A 20,320-nucleotide genomic window follows, 5' to 3' on the forward strand; every position below is an offset into this window, starting at 1 on the left:
TGTAGATAGAGGCATTCAGAGCCGGTGGTTGTTCTGCAAGCAAGCATCAATGCATTGAACTTAATGTGAGCAACCATTAGCAGCCAATGCAGTTTGATGAATAGAGGCATGATGTGTGCTCTTTTGGGCTCGTTGAAGCCCAGTCAAGCTGTTGCATTCTGGATCAATTGCAGAAGTTTGACTGTACATGCAGGAAGACCATTGCAGTAGTCCAGGCTGGATAGCACAAGCAGCTGGACTAGGAGTTGTGTGGCAAGCTCCGATAGGAAGGGCCGGATATTCCTAATGTTGTACAGAGCAAATCTGCACAATCGGGCAGTCCCTGCGATGTGGTCAGTGAAGTTTAATGGACCATCAAACACAAGCCCAAGATTTCTGGCTGTCTTGGATGGTGTGACGAGTCTAGTTGAATGGTGAAATTGTGCTAAACTGCTGGGCTTGCTGGAATCACAAGAGGCTCTGTTTTAGTGAGGTTGAGTTGGACGTGATCTTTCATCCAACACAAGATGTCTATCAGGCAGGCTGATATCCGTGCAGCTACTGTTGTATCCTCACTCTGGAAAGAGAGGTAGAGTTTTGTATCATCAGTGTAGCAATGGTGGGATAAACCATGTGCCTGAATGACAGATCCCAGAGATTAAATGTGCAGTATATGGAGAACAGTATGGACCCAAGTACTGAACCCTAGGGTACCACAGTAGCTAGTTTGTGAGACTTCGACCTACCTGTGAGATAAGACCCAAACCAGCTGAACACAGTTCCTGTGATGCCCTTTGCCGTGAGGGTTGACAGGAGAATCTTGTGGTTTACAGTGTCAAATGCAGAGTGAGGAGAATTGTCTAGAGGATGGAAGTGAGGATGAAACCAAAGCAGAGAAGCTAGTGGGTGAAAGAAAGTGAAGGTTTCATCAAAAAGAGATCTGTAGATGAGAGAGTGCTCAGCAAAAAGGTAAATTAAGGTTAACGAAGGAAGAAATTATCAGAAGAGTGCAGTGGAGTAACCAGAACATGAATAGAAGTGCAGTTGCATGTGTAGATGAGGTCCAGTTGATTAACTGATTTATGAGTTGCTGCAATTGCGAGACGCTTGAGATCAAACGAGGCAAGAAATATGTGGAAGTCTGCAGCCTGAGGTTTGTCCAGGTGGATGTTGAAGTTGCCAAGCACAATAAGTGGGCTACCATCCTCAGGGTTTTCTTAACTTAGGGGGTTTCTTGTAACTGGGCCTGGGTCTTTAACCAATGAAGTTTGAGTCAAGTCTGATTCCAAAGGGGGCCATGAGTTCAGATTCAGTTAACCCAACTCTAATAAATAACTTTGGCATTTCAGAATGAACAAAACAACATTGGTGATGTTGTGCATTAATATTGGCCAGCTGTGACCAATTATGAGTGAATAGTAGGGGTGTGAATCTTTGGGTTGAAAGCAATTGGATTAACAGTTTTTCGATTCGATACAAATATTTCAATTAAATTGATAATAAATTTGATTAACAATTCAAATCGGTTCATAATAAATTATATTCGATTAACGATTCAATTCTGCATTTTTTTTAAATGCATCTATAGTATTATTTTAATACTTCCCATATTGTGTCTTAAGCAAGAAAAAGAAAGGCAAACTACTTAAGGATGTTTATTCCACCAAAAGTAACTTGAAAGAAAGCACATTAAATACATGTACTGTACAATGTGGCAATAAAATATTTCAGAGCTGAACATAGCTTGAAAAGTATTCCACTATAAAAAATATTTTTATTAATTTGCATTACTTTTCCTGGCCTTGAAATCACGCAATCCCTTGAAGGGTGATGGAAGAGTGCAGCGTGCATCTGTGAGGGGAGAGCTGTGAGTGCGCATCCCTCCGTGATGCGCTAAAGCCGCGCATGTCTCATTTAAATCACACATGTAGCTAATTTATTATTTATATATTCTAAAATATTGTATAATGATTTGCTGAATCGATAAATATATATATGCTAAATATATTTTTGACCAACACTAATGATTCTCGATTAAAAAATTCTCAAGATTGATGCATATGAATTTGCAGGATTACTAATCAATGTATCGTGCATGTTTAAGTGCTCCAGATTTCTGAAACATTACTGAAACAAAAAAATGCAACATGTTGGATTCTACCCACCCTATCTTTTAATTGCACTGACTTCCATCTGTTCTCCTTGGGGCATTGAGGACCTGTATAAAAAACATGTACTGCAGAGCTCTGTATGTTTGGTGTACTGCTGCAACCAAAGCCAAATGATGTGTATCATTGTCCAATGCCAGTTGGTGCATCCAGAAGCAGGATTTAGATAAAGTACATTCCTGTTCCTTATGGTCCAAATGGCTGCAGTTTTTCAGATGTCTGCAGCATCTGGAGGATGTGACCAGGGCAGAATTTTGACTTGTCCTTAATAACATTCTGAATGATTTTCAAGTCATTACAGCATTTAACAACAAACCAGTGCCAGTCTAATAACAAGACATACAAAGATTAAAAGCAGTGCTCGTATTGTTGCCAGAAAAATATGCATTATAGCAGTAACATAAATCATTACAAACCAAGATGATTTTTATTTTGATTAATCTATTGTTTGTATATTATTTAAGTTTGTTCTAAAAGTTATGAATCAAAGGACTGTATATTTAATCCCCCCAAACCGCAAAATTTCTCATTGCTGTAATATGTGAAATTCCGTAATAGTACGATGACTATGTTGCCGGCTGTTATGCATTCTTGGATCCCTAAAGTTTATTGATTGTTACTTCAAACTCTTTAACCACAACTGAAAATCTAGTGCAGTGTTCACAAATAAAATTTCAGTCCTCGTCGCCATCCAGACTTTCATCCCATTGAACTGTGGTTTTCAGTGTTTTTCTAATTCCTCTTAAAAAAATAATTGGCCCTCATTATAACAGATATGGCACAGTGTTGTAACCATAAATAGTATGTAAAAAGGAGTGTAATTCAAAGCTCCCAATTCGCCTAATGTGACTCTCTGTTCTGTTTCGTGTGTGTGCTGTAGCGTCAACCTGTCTGGGCATCGGATGTGAAGCCGATCAGAGGCACAAGCCCCCAGATGGCCAGGCGTGCTCTGCAGCTCCAGGACTCCCTGTTCTCTAAGGAACTGGAGAACATGGGCAAACATCTCGCCGGTAGGCTTTTAACACACAAACACCCACACACATACTGTATAAAACAGGCCACATTTCCATTATGTCTGACACTGTCAAAGGCCACACATCTGAAAGTCTCCAACGCCATTCAGTCTGCCTGTGAACACTGTTTGAATGGCTAATTAAAAGCGGATCCACCTATTAAAGTGTGTTGTGAAAAAAAAAAATGATGACCATCTTTGATTAATTTAATAATGCCACCACCACAGTCACAAGATTGTTAGCTATACTGTGAAGTGACAAATATCTGTCTGCAGATGATCAAACTCGGCCGGTGGCTTTTATCAGGTTTGATCTCACAAACCTCTACGAAACATGGTGGTTTGTGTGTGTGTGTGTGTGTGTGTGTGTGTGTGTGTGTGTGTGTGTGTGTGTGTGTGTGTGTGTGTGTGTGTGAAACTAGTTTGTTTATTAACTGCTTAAAAGCATGTGGCAATACCAAAGGCTGCACTTATTCCCAGAGCAAAGAACTTTGACATGTGTCGCACAGTTGTTTGTTTGAGTATGTCCTGGTTTTTATTTTGGTTTGCTGTTATACACCACATACATTTGAAACATATTAAGTATTTAAGAAGAGCACTCTCACTGAGTCATCAGGGCAACAGCTGTGTGTGTGAATGTGGGAGGTTGACATTTCAGCATGAGTTAACAAACTTTATCTTAGCATACTAAACAAGACCATGCAGTAATTGCACATACTGTTAGCTACTCAGAAAAACATATGATCACTTTTATCATACGTTATCACTTTTATACACCAATATGTATGAGGTGCTGAAATCTTTCTTTTTTGTCTTGGTCATATTGTTTATCTGCTCAACAAGCAACAATAGACATAGTTACTGTACAATAAATACAATGACATGTGTACACATTAGGATATATGATACAATATAAATCCTGTATGTGAACCTCTATAAAGAACAAACAAACTACAGTTTAAACAATAGAAGTTTGGACGTGTTCTTTCATCCAACACAAGATGTCCAACAGGCAGGCTGAAGACCTTCAAACTGTTCTGGTATAGGGTATGCTATTTCTTTTCTAACCAATCAGATTTAGGATTTTCTCAAAGTGGATGATCAAAAATCTAGAAAATCCCATAGACTTACTGTTACAACCTGGCTCTAAGGCTGTAACAAAAAGGGAGACTAAACATGCAAAAATGATAAAGAAAACATTTATTTTAACATAAGTACAAACACCATAGCAGAAACTGGGCTCTTGGACGAAGCTCTCAGATCGGTTCCATGACACAGCTCCATCCCCAAGTGGATGCCATCGCCAATAAAGAACTATCCACCGTCTTGTGAATACTTCTGAGGATATTTCAAGCTCCCACTCACAAGCTTCACGTGTGTCAGCCACACCCCCCAGAGTCCAAGCCACCTGAAATCACACACACACACACACACACACACACACACACACACACACACACACACACACACACACACACACACACACACACACACACACACACACACAAGCACAAGACTGGAACATCACACTTACATTGATGTAATGTTCAAATGGGACATGCTTGTTAATTCAAACTCAACTTGTCAAAATTCGAATGTAAACAAACCCACAATAGGCCTGTAAAGGTACTGTTAGCTCATCCTGGAACTGAGCCACTGAATTAGACATGCTCCCTCTTTCCAAAAAACCGCCCACCAAAGATAGCGTTGAGACCGTCACAGAACAGTAGAGCAGCAGTGTGTCTTCTCATGGTTGTCAAACACAACAGTAGCAAAAATAGTGTCCTCAGCTGACAACTGCTATGAATCTGAATCTGACATTAAAACTGAATTTCATGTTCACTACTGCACTATGAGAATGTGCGAAATAATTGACAGGCAGAAAGCACATCAAAGTCTTCTGATTGGCTGTTCAAAGAATGTATCAGTTTTTGTTTGCTGTTTATACAGTCTAGTGCGGTCACAGAGACTGTGAGATCTCTCAGGAAACTTATTTCAGTGATATCTTTCAGGGAGAAGGAACATTTTCTGCATACCATTCCTTTAAAAAAATTGAACCTTAAGGCCTGGCACACTTATGTCAAAGTGTGCCTTCGTTTTTCCCTCAGAGCCAAATAGAAGTTCGAAATAGCTGTGTAATGACATACTGTTTGCATATATTCATCCACCGGCCACACTGCTGTGGGAGGCATTTTGGGGAGCATTTAAATATGAGGACTCAAGACTACATGTTAAACATCAACTAATATAACATTAAAATGTATTATCAGTGACTTCATGCCTCAATCTATGAGTAGAATGCACACAAGATCAGTAAAATAAGCTAATTATATATGCAGTAGATAATGTGTAATTTGTAATGTTTACCTTTTGCATTCATGGTGCTAATACGCTAACACGCTATACGCAGCTTTAACATGCAAAGATACACTGTTATTGTAATGATGACATTGATACTACTGAAAAGATGCGTGTATAAAATTGTATGTAATGTAATGGTGGTGGTGTAGTGGTCTAAGCACATAACTGGTAATCTGGTAATCAGAAGGACACTGGATCAAACCCCACAGCCACCACCATTGTGTCCTTGAGCAAGGCACTTAACTCCAGGTTGCTCCAGGGGGATTGTCCCTGTAACAAGGGCTGTGTAAGTCGCTTTGGATAAAAGCATCTGCCAAATGCATAAATGTAAATGTCAATGTGTGAATGGCTTTCGGCTGCAGAAGGCTCATGAGAAGCAGCATATCAAACAATAGTCTAAATAAACACTTAAGAGTAAATTTGATTCCTTTTATAGAGTAAAAAAAAGAAATCGCATTAAATGTTCTTGGAAAATGTGTCTATGCATACAAAAAAAGATGTGGGTACCATCTCACTAATAAATCAGCACGCCGGTGTGTTCATGTTGACTTGTCTCAAACTGACGGAGCACCAGGTCACACCTACCGATGATGTGGACCAATGGCAGTAAGAAGGTGTTTAGCAGCCTGTACAAAGTTTTCCTTAAAGTTTGCCCAAGGGAGCTGTAACGAACCACTGAAACGAACTCAAAAACACCTTCGTTTTGGCCAGATCTTGTTCTAAATGACATCACACCCATTCGTTTTGGATTGTTTTGATGCTAAAATGCTTTCAATTATTATTTTTTCACAACAGTCTACAATCCACAACCTATAATGACAAAGCAAAAAAAAAAAAAAAAACGATTTTTTGATCATTTGCAAATGTATTAAAAATAAAAAAATTAAATATCCCATTAAAGTATTCAGACCCTTTACTCAGCACTTAGTTGAAGCACCTTTGGCAGCGATTACAGCCTTAAGTCTTTTTGGGTATGATGCGACAAGCTTTGCTCATCTGGATTTGGCGATTTGCTGCCATTCTTCTCTGCAGATCCTCTCAAACTCTTGTCAGGTTGGATGGGTACTGTCGATGGACAACCATTTTCAGGTCTCAACCAGAGTGTCCATTGGGTTTTTGGTCACCTCTCTTACCAGTGCCCTTCTCCCCTGATTACTCAGTTTGGCTCTCTATGTGACAGTCTAGTTAGATGGCTGCTTGTTTTATACTGTATATATTAATGTCTGTATATCCATTAAAACATGGGGACTTCAAAATCATAAAGCTAGTTTTGTCTTGACAAACTTTACCTTTCTAATTAATAGTTGAAATCAGACATATTTAACTCTGTTCACATTGTGTAGAGATATATATGTTGAGATATATTTCAAACAAAATTTCTTTGACGTACTGATGTAGCTCCACCTCACAATCATATGTTGATGTTTATTATACTGTATTAAATAACAGATAAACAGAAAAAAACATTCTCACAGTTAAATGACCAAAGAATATCCATGTAGGGATTGTTTACCTTTGCGTGGAAAGTGTGTATCTTTCAAGTGTTGCGTGTTTGTTATTCTGTGACCAAGTCAGAGGGAGCCTGATTGTAACATCACTCTGTAGGAAAAGTCCCCTATACTCTCAGATATCACTAATTTCAGGCCATTTGCCTGTTGTGTTCTATCTGAATAGAGAAATCTTCTTAAGGCCAGGCATTAGGCTCATTCAAAAGCCTAATTTTCCCTCTTTCATACTTTTATTAGCTGTTAATTTCCCCCCATGTTAAAAGCCAGGTTTCTAACTTTTATCTCATTATTACTTAAATTATGTGTTCAACTAAATCCTCAGACTTTCTTTTAATTTACCATCAGACTGCATTGCTTCGTTTTAGGAATTTAAGAGCATGATTTTTGACTTGTTCCCGAAGGACAAAGTTATTGGCTGTTTTGTAACAGACAAGAAAAGCTTTCCACCACTTTTGGATATATAAAGCATCTTTTTCAGCTGGTTGGAGTTATAACTCTGATCAACTCCTCAGATCTCTCTCTCTTCCTTTGTGAGATGAGTTCTGAAAGCTTTAGATATTTAGAGAGAAAGGGTCCGGAATCAATAAGCTTGCATATGTTCTAAATGATTGGGTTGCGTGCTTCAGGATTGTTGCCTTGTGGGAAGAACCATTTGCTTTTTTTGATCAAGAGCTGTTTATAATAGATTAGATCTGCTGCTGCTTGTTAACTCTCTCTCAGCAGCCACTCTTTCTTTTTCTCATTTAATCTCCTTATTTTGTCTTAGGGTCACTAAAGATGCTGTACTTTATCACTACAAGTAGCTTCATAACATAGGGAAATGAGTTGACAGAATTCAAGACAGATTTTTAATAATTATATTAATACAATTAAAACTAATATATTGAATTTGAACATTAATATGCAATATCAAGCTAACTATTTAATTTAATTTGTATTTTTTGCTCCGCTAATGAAAAATATTTGAAATTAAGCAAAAAAGCAGGATCAACTTTTTGGTCGTAGAGCAATCCACAGATTGTAAGCTAACGAAAATGGACAAGCAAAGTGACATAAACAGTGAAGCGTCCCAGTGTTACACTGGATATCAGCACTCTTGGAGTCTTGTCAGATTAGCAAACAAAGAAATGAAATGCTGTGAAATTGAATGAAATTTTTGGTGCTGTATTTGACCTGGATTTTACAGTAAGTGGTATAAGTAGCCTGGAAATTGTGTTGCATGTGTTGCTTGCATCCTTTCCAGTCCTTTTCAAATCCTGAAAACATTCAATACACCTTGTGATGTTTTGTTAGAAGTAATTTGTTGGACTGAGAATTATAACATTTGTAATCAAGTTAGAATGTGTATCCTGTTTACAGTGAGCATAGCTGTGGCTCCCTGGACTCATTAGGGCCCTAGAGCCTAGTTGCCTACACATAAATATCATGTGGGAAATGTTAAACACTGAAATACAAAAAAAGGCATTTTTCATTTTTGTGTTTATCACATTCATTTTGTTTTCATTTTCTCATTTGGTATGGTTTGCCATCAGCACAAATGATTTATGCCCATGTAATATTCTCACAACAAATCCTTTCCGTCACATATGTGTTTTGGTGAGAAATCACCAGAACAAGTCCCTGTACAATGATTAAATGAGAGTTCATTGTCTTGCAATTATGTATGATTGAATACAGAAACAACATTCTAACTATACATTCATGGTATTAGATAGATCACACACCAGAAGAGCTGTATACACAACAATATGGAATTCTTTCCATAAAAGGTATTAATTCCAAGAGCTGCCTCAGCCAAAATGACATATCTGAATACGTAAATGTAGACTGCTTAGTCATTTGTTCAACAGATATTTGTTTCACATTTTAAACTGGAAAAATAACTGTTGTTTTTTGTTGGAGAAAGAACAGTTTGCTCCTAAGTGAGGAGGTCAGTTTCTGAGACACATAACTTGTACATACTACATAAAATATGTCACACATTGTTTTCTCAGAATCCTCAATGTGAATCAGATTTTTGTGTGAATAAACCTCATAAATGATGGTTACGTGCTTAGCTTTGTGAAAACAAAAAGCACAGTTCCTTTTCTCAAACTGAACACTGGTTGAAGGTTGCCAGATGTTCCATCTGAAATATTTGACTTGCTACAAATGGAGCAAACAAATTTATTGACAGAACCAGGCCATATTAGATGGCTCTTGTTTTGGTACAAAGTAAAACATGCCATTCCTTTTACACTTTACAACTGACTGTTAAAAGACCTCAGCAGCAAACTAAAGGAAATTAATCTGGTGGTTTGTTAACGGGAATCTACGATTGGTTAGTTTATAATACACGTCAGTACACTGATGTGTTTAAAGCTGTTAATGTGTATCTGATTAAGAATACATGCTGGCCAATGGGTTTACAATGCTTTTAGTAGTCTAATTTTGATCAAAACACTCAAATCTAATTTAGCTGTGTAAAGCTTTGTAACTAAGGACGAAAATGTTTACAACCTATGGCCATCATTGTCAAAGATGACACAGCATGATGCGGCACAATGGTTAAAAACCTTCGCCTAGCCTATGTTAACATACTGTAGGAAAACAATTGAAAAAAATTCAAAAGGACACAAAAATGTGCTTTGTGTGAGCACCTTCTCCCCCCTCCCTAAATTATATCAACAAGTAACAGATTTGTGGGGCCTGGGTATCTCAGCGAGGATTGACCCTGACTGCCACCCCTGGAGTCACGAGTTCGAATCCAGGGTGTGCTGAGTGACTCCAGACAGGTCTCCTAAGCAACCAAATTGGCCCAGTTGCTAGGGAGGGTAGAGTCACATGGGGTAACCTCCTCATGGTCGTGATTAGTGGTTCTCGCTCTCAATGTGGCGTGTGGTAAGTTGTGCGTGGATCACGGAGAGTAACATGAGCCTCCACAAGCAGAGTCTCTGCGGTGTCATGCACAATGAGCCACGTGATAAGACCGATCCTCACAGGTTTGAGTTCTACAGATTTATATGGAGGCCTATGGCGCACACTGACAGAGGTAACACACACATGCATATATAACTTAAAGTGTGTGAAATTTCCCAAACACTTTCCCTGTCATACATTGGTTCGACAAATAGATAGACCTGCCCCAAACTCCAGTGGTTGAGTATATGTTTCTAGGTCGGTCTGGTTTCGATGCTCAAACAGAGCAATGTTTTGATAGCACTACAGAGATAAATTGTTTATGCTAGTCAGGGAAATCAACTGTAAATGGCTTACTTATACAATAGTTGTCTCTGCAAATTAAGCTGGGATGGGAGAAATTATATTAACATAGAAAAAATTACACTCTTGACTTGGCTGTCTCGAAGCGGAGGCAACTGAGACTTGTGCTCCACCACCCAGATTGAGGTGAGTAACTGTGCCACCACAAGGACCTACTAAGTAGTGGGAATTGGGCATTCCAAATTTGGAGAAAAGGGGATAAAAAAATAAAAAAAAGAATAAAAAAGTAACAGATTTGTGCCAAAATATGTAGAGTTTGATTGGACACACAGACTTTAATATCAACAACAAAAGATATGGGAAGTGTTTCTCCTCCCAAGTTGATAAGCCTATTTATTTTCCTATCCTAGTGGTTATATGGTTAGTTGCATTTAATGACTTGCATTCAGCAAGGGTTTTTTACTCTGTCCACAATTCCTGTGAACCATTTTTGGATCAAGACCAACTATTTGAAAACCATTAGTTGGTGATTGCTTGTTTTTGTTGTCTTAATTTCTTCAGAGGTGGAGAAGGACTTAGCCAAGCTGGCAGAACAAGGAAAGCTCAACCGAAGTCCAAACAACCCTCATCGGAGCTTGCTTTTAACCCCTCTCTTCCACACCACAAACACTCTGCCTGTCATCGGACAGACGTCCAGACCTCAGTCTCCCAGCAGCCTTTCCACAAAAACCACAGGCCTGCCACTTTACAACACTAAACCCACAACCCTAGTCATGGGCTGGACATCTCCCAGCAACCCCAGCAGTCGAGCCCAGACTCCTAGTGGAGCACGGACGCCCAGCAGACCTGTGACCCCCAACAGTCTCTTACGATCGTTCACTGCCGGAAGCCATGGAAACACAGAACGTGTGTATGGACGTTCTAGAAGCAGACCCGTCACACCAACTGGACAGATATCAAGGCCGATCCTCACACCGCCAGGTTTGAGTTCTACAGATTTATATGGAGGCCTATGGAGCACACTGACAGAGGTAACACACACATGCATATATAACTTAAAGTGTGTGAAATTTCCCGAACACTTTCCCTGTCATACATTGGTTCGACAAATAGATAGTCCTGCCCCAAACTCCAGTGGTTGAGTATATGTTTCTAGGTCGGGCTGGTTTCGATGCTCAGAACAATGTTATGATAGCACTACAGAGACAAATTGTTTATGCTAGTCAGGGAAATCAACTGTAAATGGCTTACTTATACAGCAGTTGTCTCTGCAAATTAAGCTGGGATTGGAGAAGTTATATGAACATGAAAAAATTACACATGACACCTTTAATGTAGTACACTCTGTCTGTAACAGGCTTTTGAAATAAAAATTCCTAACAATTCTCACCAACCATACTGAACTACTACCAATGCAACTAAACAATGCAACATATTTGAATAAATTGTTCAGCATCCAAACAATTACTAAGTTTGGATTTAAGACTTAAATTTTTTAAAGTCTTAATGAGCTGCAAACAGGAATCATACTTTTTGCTTATTCTGCATTCTTATAACTCATGCCTTGTTGAGATAATTAAAACATAAAGGCACAGATCACACTATGATTCCACCCACCTGGCCCCACAGCTGTTAAAGTAATACAGTCCCTGAATAAGAATATGCACCTGTATGTCTCATTCAGTTTAAAATGGGATATACAGAATTGTCAAATGATTTGTGCTTCTTTTCTGTTTTCCTTGCAATGCAATGCACAGCCCTGTACTACCAATACCTTTAACACTGAAAAGTAAGAACACATAAAAGTCTTTAGAAGCAAACTGGGGCAATTTATTTATTAGAGGTCGGCTCAGATGATTTGACCCAGAGGTGTAATTATTCCAAAAGAAAATAAAAATATCTGTAGAACGAATGGGTCTGACATGCACATTTACCAGCTCTCTACATCATGGGTTTCGAGTTCACATAGGTTTTCAAAGCTTTCACTCGCCGCCTTTCTGCACAAGCCAGATCACTTTTCTCTGTAACACCAGTAGACTTCCTCAAATTTGGAGCAAACACTGTCTCTAAGTCCAAATCATCTCAAAATTGTGTCACAAAATAAAGTGGACTGCCGTATTTTATGGCATAAAATAATTTTCTCAGTATGTTTTCTAAATATCTTTAAAGGGATAGTTTGCCCAAAAATTTATGAAAATAATTCACTCACATTTATGTTGTTCCAAACCCACATGATTCGATTTCTTTTGTAAAACAGAAGAAATAAAGATATTAAGAAGTATGTTAGTCTGAGTCACCATTCACTTGCATTACACCTTTTTTTCTATACAGTGAAAATGCTTGGTGACTGAGACTGTCATGCTGCTTAACATTTTGTGTTCCACAGAGCAAAGAATGTCAGGAATTGGAACAACATGAGGGTGTGTAAATTATTTTCTTTTTTGTCTGATCTATCCCTTTTAAAACCAGGTACAATTACATGCAAAGTTAAATCAAATATGATGTATGTCTTATTCAAATATTTAAGCCTAAACCTTAATATCTTATTTAATTCTCAATTGAATTTATCTTGTTTTAAAGATGCTTATATATTTTTTTTTACTGGAAAGCAAGACAAAAATACTGAATAAGAAAGGAATGTTTTTGCAGTGGGACACAGATTTTTTTTCACTGAACTATTGTGCGCAGAAGTGGCACAAAAACTCTTGTGTTGCACATTAAGAACTATGACAAATGTGTATTTCCTGATATTTGCCAATTCATTCTTTAATGATTTAATATGAACTTTTATTTGAACTGAAATGTGAATTCTGCTGTGTAGTTGTGGTTTATATCTCGGTTCCAATCATGTGTCTTGGTAGGATGAGTTTTACCAGCAGTTGCAGGCAGTCAGGAAGCCCTGGCGCATCCCTAGTGACACAGAGAGTGACTGTCTGGATCCTCCTGAGCAGGACAAGTGAGAGTATTACAGCTCTGACCCCGGGCAGTCCACACTCTTAACCCTGGTGCGAAAAATGGTATAACAATTATAATGTAACATATTATTGCCCAACAAAATATGAAATGGCATGTTTACAATCTTTAACAGCTTCATATTACCACTTTTGGTTACATTAGAAAGTCTTTTTTACAACTATGAAGGATCTTGAATTATATGGTAGTTCTGAAGAATATAGTAAATATCTCACTTTAAATGCTGTTTATGGACTGGCAAATCTGAGACTCTGTAGAGTCCTATTAATGACAATATATGATCTGCAGTCCCTTGAAAATAAGGTCAGGCCGAGGGAGGTACTTCCAAGAGTTTCAAGCATATGAGGCGGCATTTTATTGCTTTCCAGTCTCAAAGCATCCACATATGTAAGACAGCACCATGTGTAACTCTGAGGTTGAAAAATATCGGACACTTTAATTATGTTGATATGGTCTCGTGAACGTATCTTAGATTTCCATTACAGTGGATGTTTGAAAGATTTAAACATGCTTGGAGTCATTAGAGGATTATTATTTGTCCAAATCATGGTCCGTCATCGCAAATATACACTGCTGGCCTCATTTTTCACTCTTTGAATGTGACATGGCCAGAATCTTAGTGTCCCTCAAGAGCAATTTGTCTGTTAATGACCTCAATAGTCTACCATATCAAAACTGTAGCCCAGAGAGAGTTTCTCTGAGTTTATGGCTTATGTAAGAATGATTTTGATCTTTTCAGGATTACAACAGTTGTCCTTATCTAACATAGATGTTTTCACAATAACAAAAGCAATGCTAAAACACTTGATTGCAACACACTTGATTAGAGTCAAAGGATCCACATACTGTAGTTTCTGAGAAAACTTTGGAGAAAATATTCTGCACTACAGAATCTGTCTTTTCCACCATAACTCGGAAACTGTCTTAGAGAAATATTTGTTATAGATCCGGAATAATATTTCTGTGGTAAACTAATTATTATGACAAATATTTGGAACACGAAATCGCACTGCATAGGGAAAAGTTTATCCAAAATTTAAATGAAAATCACAGGGCAAATTTGTAGACAAGCAAAACATCGCACATATGATCTAAGCCCTGTTATCAAATGAAATGTAACTATACATGACAGGCTGCTCCAAAGGACACCGCATTCTGCCAAGAATACATCTTGTGAAAAACAAAAAAAAAAAGCATGTTTTGCTAATAGTCTCTACAGTCTTGCTTGCTGGAACTGTCATGCCAGTCTGGCTATTTAAAGGAATATGAGGCACAGTCTGTTAGTGTGAGAGCCTGGCACTGCCAACCGCAGGACATGACAAAATGCCACTTGGCATACAAAACATTGGCTGATTGGCTGCCACAGTGAACCTCAACGCTGTCTTTTGGCCAACACAGGTTTCCTAATTAGCACCAAGTGCATGCCAAGATCCAAAACAATTTCCTGTTATTGGAGAAACTTCCACAAAGGGGTACACGCTAACCCTTAAAAAAGTCAGTGCTCCATTCCTTTTCAATGTCATGCTTTTAATACAATCCTCCATTTACTTACCAAAACTGATAACTTTGGTTGATGGCCACTATGGTGTATAGAATAACAATTAGAGTATTTACATATTTTGCTCATGACTGATCAGCAATTCAGAATTCACACTTATGGAAAACTACTGCCTTGGTTCTGAGATTTTTAGTCACTACTCAAATAAGCAAATTTATAACATTAACCATTTAAACTCTTTTGTTCTAATGGTCAGATTTCCTTGCTTCTATTGAAACACGCAAGATGCTCTTTGAAACATTCTCATATCATGCTGGAATAACATTTACCATCAGTTCCCCTTCTGTCACTCACTCGACTTTGTGTCGCTCAAGAGGTCGCGCTTGAGAGTCCCAAACTCCTCTATTCTTTTGAGAAAAGGCCAATGAGAATTGGCGACTGGAATTTGCATGGCACTCCCCCGGACATACGGGTATAAAAAGAGAAGAAATGCCCACTCTCATTCAGATTTTTTCTTCGGAGCCAAGCCGTTGTACTATAAGCGAGCTGAATACTACTGCTGTTCCATTCACCTCTTAAGAAGCGTATGCTGTTGGTTATACGGTGCATTTCCAGCGGCTCTCTCCTTCTGCACGGCGAGTGCAGATTTTGCCCCTGGGCACTTCGACAGCGCTAAATGAGTGTATATTACTGCTAAAGAGTATATTTTCTCTATTAGAGCACGCACATTTATGTTGAGAGTCTTTTTAAAGACGCGTCTTTATAAAGATGCCTTTCTGTCTTTGTGTGATTCCTGAATGCAGTCGTTATCTCTCCACCTCAGACAGTCACGGTTGCTGCCTCACGTGTCTGGGCAGCGATCACACTGAGGCAGTGTTTGTGGATTGTTCATGTTTTATTGTGAGAATATTACCATGGCAATTTTGCGGTCACGGCTTTCCTTCTTCCGAAGCGGGGAAGCCACTCTAGCCGCCCCCCGAGCTGCGCCTTCTACCAACGGGTATGTGGGGAGTCCAATGGGTGCGGTTTCGCCGGGTAGTTTCCCGCGGACCTCCCGTTCCCCAGCACGCTCGTTTGCTCCGGTCCGGCTCCTCTGCATCGGAGAGTACACTGGCAATGTCGGCTGCTGAGGACATGACTGGCCTGCCACCATCGGGTGTGCCCGCCCAGTCTGAGACTGCACAGTGCTGACCACCATGCTTGCCAAGGCCACCGCGAGTATCATGTTGGACTGGAACCCTTCACCCTCCCTTAAGTGCGCACGGCTTGATAATTGGTTCCTGGGTTCGGGGCGCCGTTCACGACCACGGCAACAGTTCGCTCTCACTACCTTCGATTGCGGGGCGGTCCACCGGTACACCGGTCCCTCAGGTAGATAAGGCAGTTGCGATGCATAGTGCCCACAAAATACTGCCAGCTGGCGGGATTGTCTGGTGCTCCCCTCCAGAGCCTGTAGCACTACATCATCTCTGGAAACCAAAGCCTACAGTGCTCTCAAATTGGACAGGCCTCCGCCCTATGCCGGAGCAACGCTACTCGAAGTGGCATCACCTGCTCCTCCCCGCCGCGAGGCCCCTTCTCCAGGTACGTCAGGTGTGATCATACCTTTAGTGCCCCTCGCCCGGGGCTTGGACATGTGGTTAGTGCTTTCCAAACTGTCGCGGTGGCTGACCAGGATCATCCAACTCGGCTATGCGATTCAGTTCACCAGGCGCCCACCCCGGTTCAGTGCCGTCCGCTTCACTTCAGTGCAGTGCGAGAATGCCGCGACCCTTCTTCACGTTAGAGCCTGTCCCTCCAGCTGCGATATGGGAAGGGTTCTACAGCCATTACTTCATCGTACCAAAGAAAGGTGGTGGGTTGCGGCCAATCTTGGACCTGCAAGTTCTGAACTGGGCCTTACACAGACTCCCATTCAAGATGCTAAAACAGAAACATATTTTGATGTGCGTCCAGCATCAAGATTGGTTTGCGGCAGTAGACCTGAAGAATGCATACTTTCACATCTCTGTTTTACCTTGACACAGACCTTTCCTACGGTTTGCTTTCGACGGCTGGGCATATCAGTACAAGGTCCTCCCCTTCAGCCTCTCCCTGTCCCCTCTTCACGAAAGTTGCAGAGGCAGCTCTTGCCCCGTTAAGGGAAGTGGGCTTCCGCATACTCAACTACCTTGATGACTGGCTGATTCTAGCACACTCTCAAGAGTTGCTATGCGTGCACAGGGACCTGGTGCTCAGGCACCTCAGCCGTCTAGGGCTTTGGGTCAACTGGGAAAAGAGCAAGCTCACCCCGGTTCAGAGCATCTCTTTTCTTGGCATGAAGTTTGACTCTGTCTCAATGATAGCGCGCCTCACAAGCGAGCACGCGCAGTCGGTGCTGAACTGCCTGAAGTCATTCAGGTGGAGGACAGCGGTTCCACTGAAACACTTTCAGAGGCTCATGGGACATATTGCTTCCTCTGCAGCGGTCACACTGCTTGGGTTGATGCATATGAGGCCATTTAAATAAATCGCCATGGCAGTGTACGCTCTTCTCGCATGTCGCTTTAGAGTCTGAGGTTGCTGGGAGCCACTCACATCCCAGGCACCCTCAATGCTACAGCGGACTCCCTGTCAGGCGACGCTCAGCGGAGAGTGGAGACTCCACCCCCAGGTGGTCCAGCTGATTTAGAGTCGATTCAGCAAAGCACAGGTAGACCTGTTAGCTTCCTGGGAATCACCTACTGCTGCTCTGGTATTCCCTGATGGGAGCCCCCCTCTGTACAGATGTGCTGGCACACAGCTGGCCCCAGGAGCTGTGCAAATATGCCTTCCCCCAGTGAGCCTACTAGCACAGACCCTGTGCAAGGTCATGGAGGACAAGGAATGAATCATCCTCGTGGCCCCATATTGGCGTACCCAGATTTGGTTCTCAGACAGCACCTCCCTGGCAGATTCCCCTGAGGAAGGACCTTCTTTTTCAGGGATGGGGCACCATCTGGCACCCAAGACCTATGGAACCTCCACATCTGGCCCTTGGACGGAACATGGAAGACCTAAGTGGCCTACCACCAGCAGTGGTAGACACGATCACTCAGGCCAGAGCTCCCTCTACGAGGCATCTTTATGCCCTGAAGTGGCGCTTGCTCGCAAATTGGTGTTCTTCCCAAGCCGAAGACCCAGATTATGCGTAGTTGGGTCAGTGCTTTCCTTCCTGCAGTAGTGGCTGAAGTTGTGGCTGTCCCCCTCCACCTTGAAAGTATATGTAGCCGCTATAGCGGCTCACCATGATTTACTTGTCTGGAGGACAAGCACATGACAATGCTTAATGCCAAGCCCTGGTTCAAATGTATGCGCTCGTCGATTTTGTATTTTGACCATGTGTGAACTGCGTTAAACTCCATCTCCTTTATGCTTTGTGCGTGTGACGTTTTTGCCATGTCATCACCATTCATATCTATACAACCAATGTGTTAATGATTACATTTCTACTAGAGCACAAAATTGCTTTGAAAAGCACAAAGTTCTTCAAATATCTAGCCTCTTAATTTTGCTCTCAAATTGCGCATATTGATGCATTTATCTTTAAAATGCACACAATTTTAAAGTTAAAAAATTGCCCCTGTACCCCCCAAGATGGTCTGAGGTCCACCCACCACAGTCTCACAAAATCCTGTGGGGAAAAACTGCCTTTTGCACAAACTTGTTGCATCCATGCCAGCTCCAATGCCTGCTATAATTGAAGCAAAATGTTGACATAGTTAATTCTTAGAAAGTCTGAAAATCCATTTTCAATTCTGCTTTGACTCAAATTGTTATGCTTATAATATGATTAGTAATTAAAAAAAATATTACAGATTTTAAAATCCAAAATAGACGTTGGTTGTGGTCTTAAACTTTTGGACCCCAATATATGTTTACAAAGGCTAGATATGGAAACTGTAACTATTGTTTCCCTCTGTATTTTGACTCTTGTTAGGTAATCCAAGTGGAGTGAGGGATGCCAGTAAAAGATCAGTGTTCTCAGGTAAGTAATGCTAATACTAAGTAACAATAATTTTATTTGCAAAGAAAAAATTATATTAACTAGAAAAATGCAGAATAGAAGTATTTTCATTACTGACTTAAGAATTTTGGATCTCAACTTATATAGTACACTAAGCATTGGGACCAGATTTGTAGCTGGTCCCTAAAGTCTGAAACTGTATTAGGTCCAGTGTTATGGAAAGTAGCTGTCTGATGGCCATTTCTCGAGCTGGGTGCATCTCAAGAGTCAAGGTAATGATGATATTGTGTCATCTCTGGTTTGACTCTTTGTGCCCAGCTGAGGTTTTACAGATTGAGGGGGCTTACTGGCCCGTACAGTCAACACGGACAATAAGATTTGTGGTGGAACTGGGCTTATCAACCCAAAGTTGGGTGCCGAATCCAGTGACTTCATCTATATTATACACGCCCATGTACTGTATATACAACATGAAATGGATGGCAGCTCAGACACTTATTTATCCATTCTCACATTTATCTGACATGTTCAAATGTTAAAGGGTGTTTTTATTCTAATTTTGAAGTTATTGTGCTTATTAAGTTTATGTGGATCTGTAGTCTGTCTTTAGGTAACTAATGTTTTTGTCTTTCTGCAGGCTTGTAATGATGTGTATGGAAGACACAAAGCAAATCAAACATTATTATGCAATTTAAAGGGGCATTTACATATTGTGAGTCAGCAAAAGACACTTATTTATTTTTTCAGCTGAAGAAAGATTGTGTACTTTTTCCACAGAAGTTAATATTTCTTAAAAATGAAAATGTGTTATACAGTATAGCCATTTGAAATTATAGAATGTAAAATGTTTATCAGAAAAAACATAAGCCTGCACTTGAGTTTTCTGTCTGTTAGCATGATTCTTGTCTGTTCATGATATGTACTGTAAGTATTTAATGCTGCCTTGCATAAACAAATACAATATATCACTTTATGTGTCATATCAATGGTTGGTAAAGGCAATTTGAATAAGCCTTTTCAATAAAAGTAAACAACACAATAAATAATACATTTTATGGCATTAGCAGACAATATGGATGTTACAATTGTTCCAGTATATGTACAATGTATATCCTTAGTTGGACATGCACAGCACTGCCCTTTTTGACCTCAGCATGCCACTCTGTCATTCCCAACAGCATTGTGTGTCTACAACTGGCGAGGACAGATTTCTAAGGATCAAATTACTTTGACTTTTATACCCACAGACAAATATATAGCCTGATACACCTGTTATATCCTTGTATAATGCAAAATAAAAAGTTTTTTTATGAAGTTGGATTTGTCTGCATCTGTGTTCGGGAGAACAAATGTGCTATCTGTATATGACTTTAAGATCGGATGGATGTCCATATCCGTATGCTTTGTATTTATGTATAGTGTACTCAGTTAACAAAAGTAACTTTTAGTAGATATACACATTTGAAATGAATAGTCTTTCTCTTCTGTGAAAACAGACTAAAAATATTCATGACTCATCTCACACTACACAGATTTCTCTCTACAATGACAATGTCTCTCCACTTAATCAACACAAAAAAGAAAACCATATGCATTTCATGTGGTCTTTAAACTCTCTCCTTTCTTATTAACACA

The 20,320-nt window shown here is 40.0% G+C and overlaps 1 protein-coding gene across 3 annotated transcripts in view; it reads left to right on the forward strand.

Moving 5' to 3' along the window:
• The window catches only part of LOC127635210 (uncharacterized protein C8orf34 homolog), a 104,831-nt gene extending 84,871 nt beyond the window's left edge, over positions 1-19,960 (forward strand). For 2 of the 3 annotated variants that reach the window (XM_052115084.1, XM_052115086.1), the window contains exons 11-15: positions 3,028-3,157; positions 10,791-11,260; positions 13,091-13,246; positions 18,659-18,706; positions 19,323-19,960. In XM_052115084.1, coding sequence (XP_051971044.1) covers positions 3,028-3,157; positions 10,791-11,260; positions 13,091-13,189 — 699 coding nt within the window. In that variant the 3' untranslated portion in view covers positions 13,190-13,246; positions 18,659-18,706; positions 19,323-19,960. The remainder of the gene's footprint in view (positions 1-3,027; positions 3,158-10,790; positions 11,261-13,090; positions 13,247-18,658; positions 18,707-19,322) is intronic. The other variant, XM_052115085.1, reaches the window with a different exon arrangement.
• Positions 19,961-20,320: the final 360 nt, after the last annotated feature.

Source organism: Xyrauchen texanus, chromosome 42, assembly GCF_025860055.1.
Source record: "Xyrauchen texanus isolate HMW12.3.18 chromosome 42, RBS_HiC_50CHRs, whole genome shotgun sequence".
NCBI classification, from domain to species: domain Eukaryota; kingdom Metazoa; phylum Chordata; class Actinopteri; order Cypriniformes; family Catostomidae; genus Xyrauchen; species Xyrauchen texanus.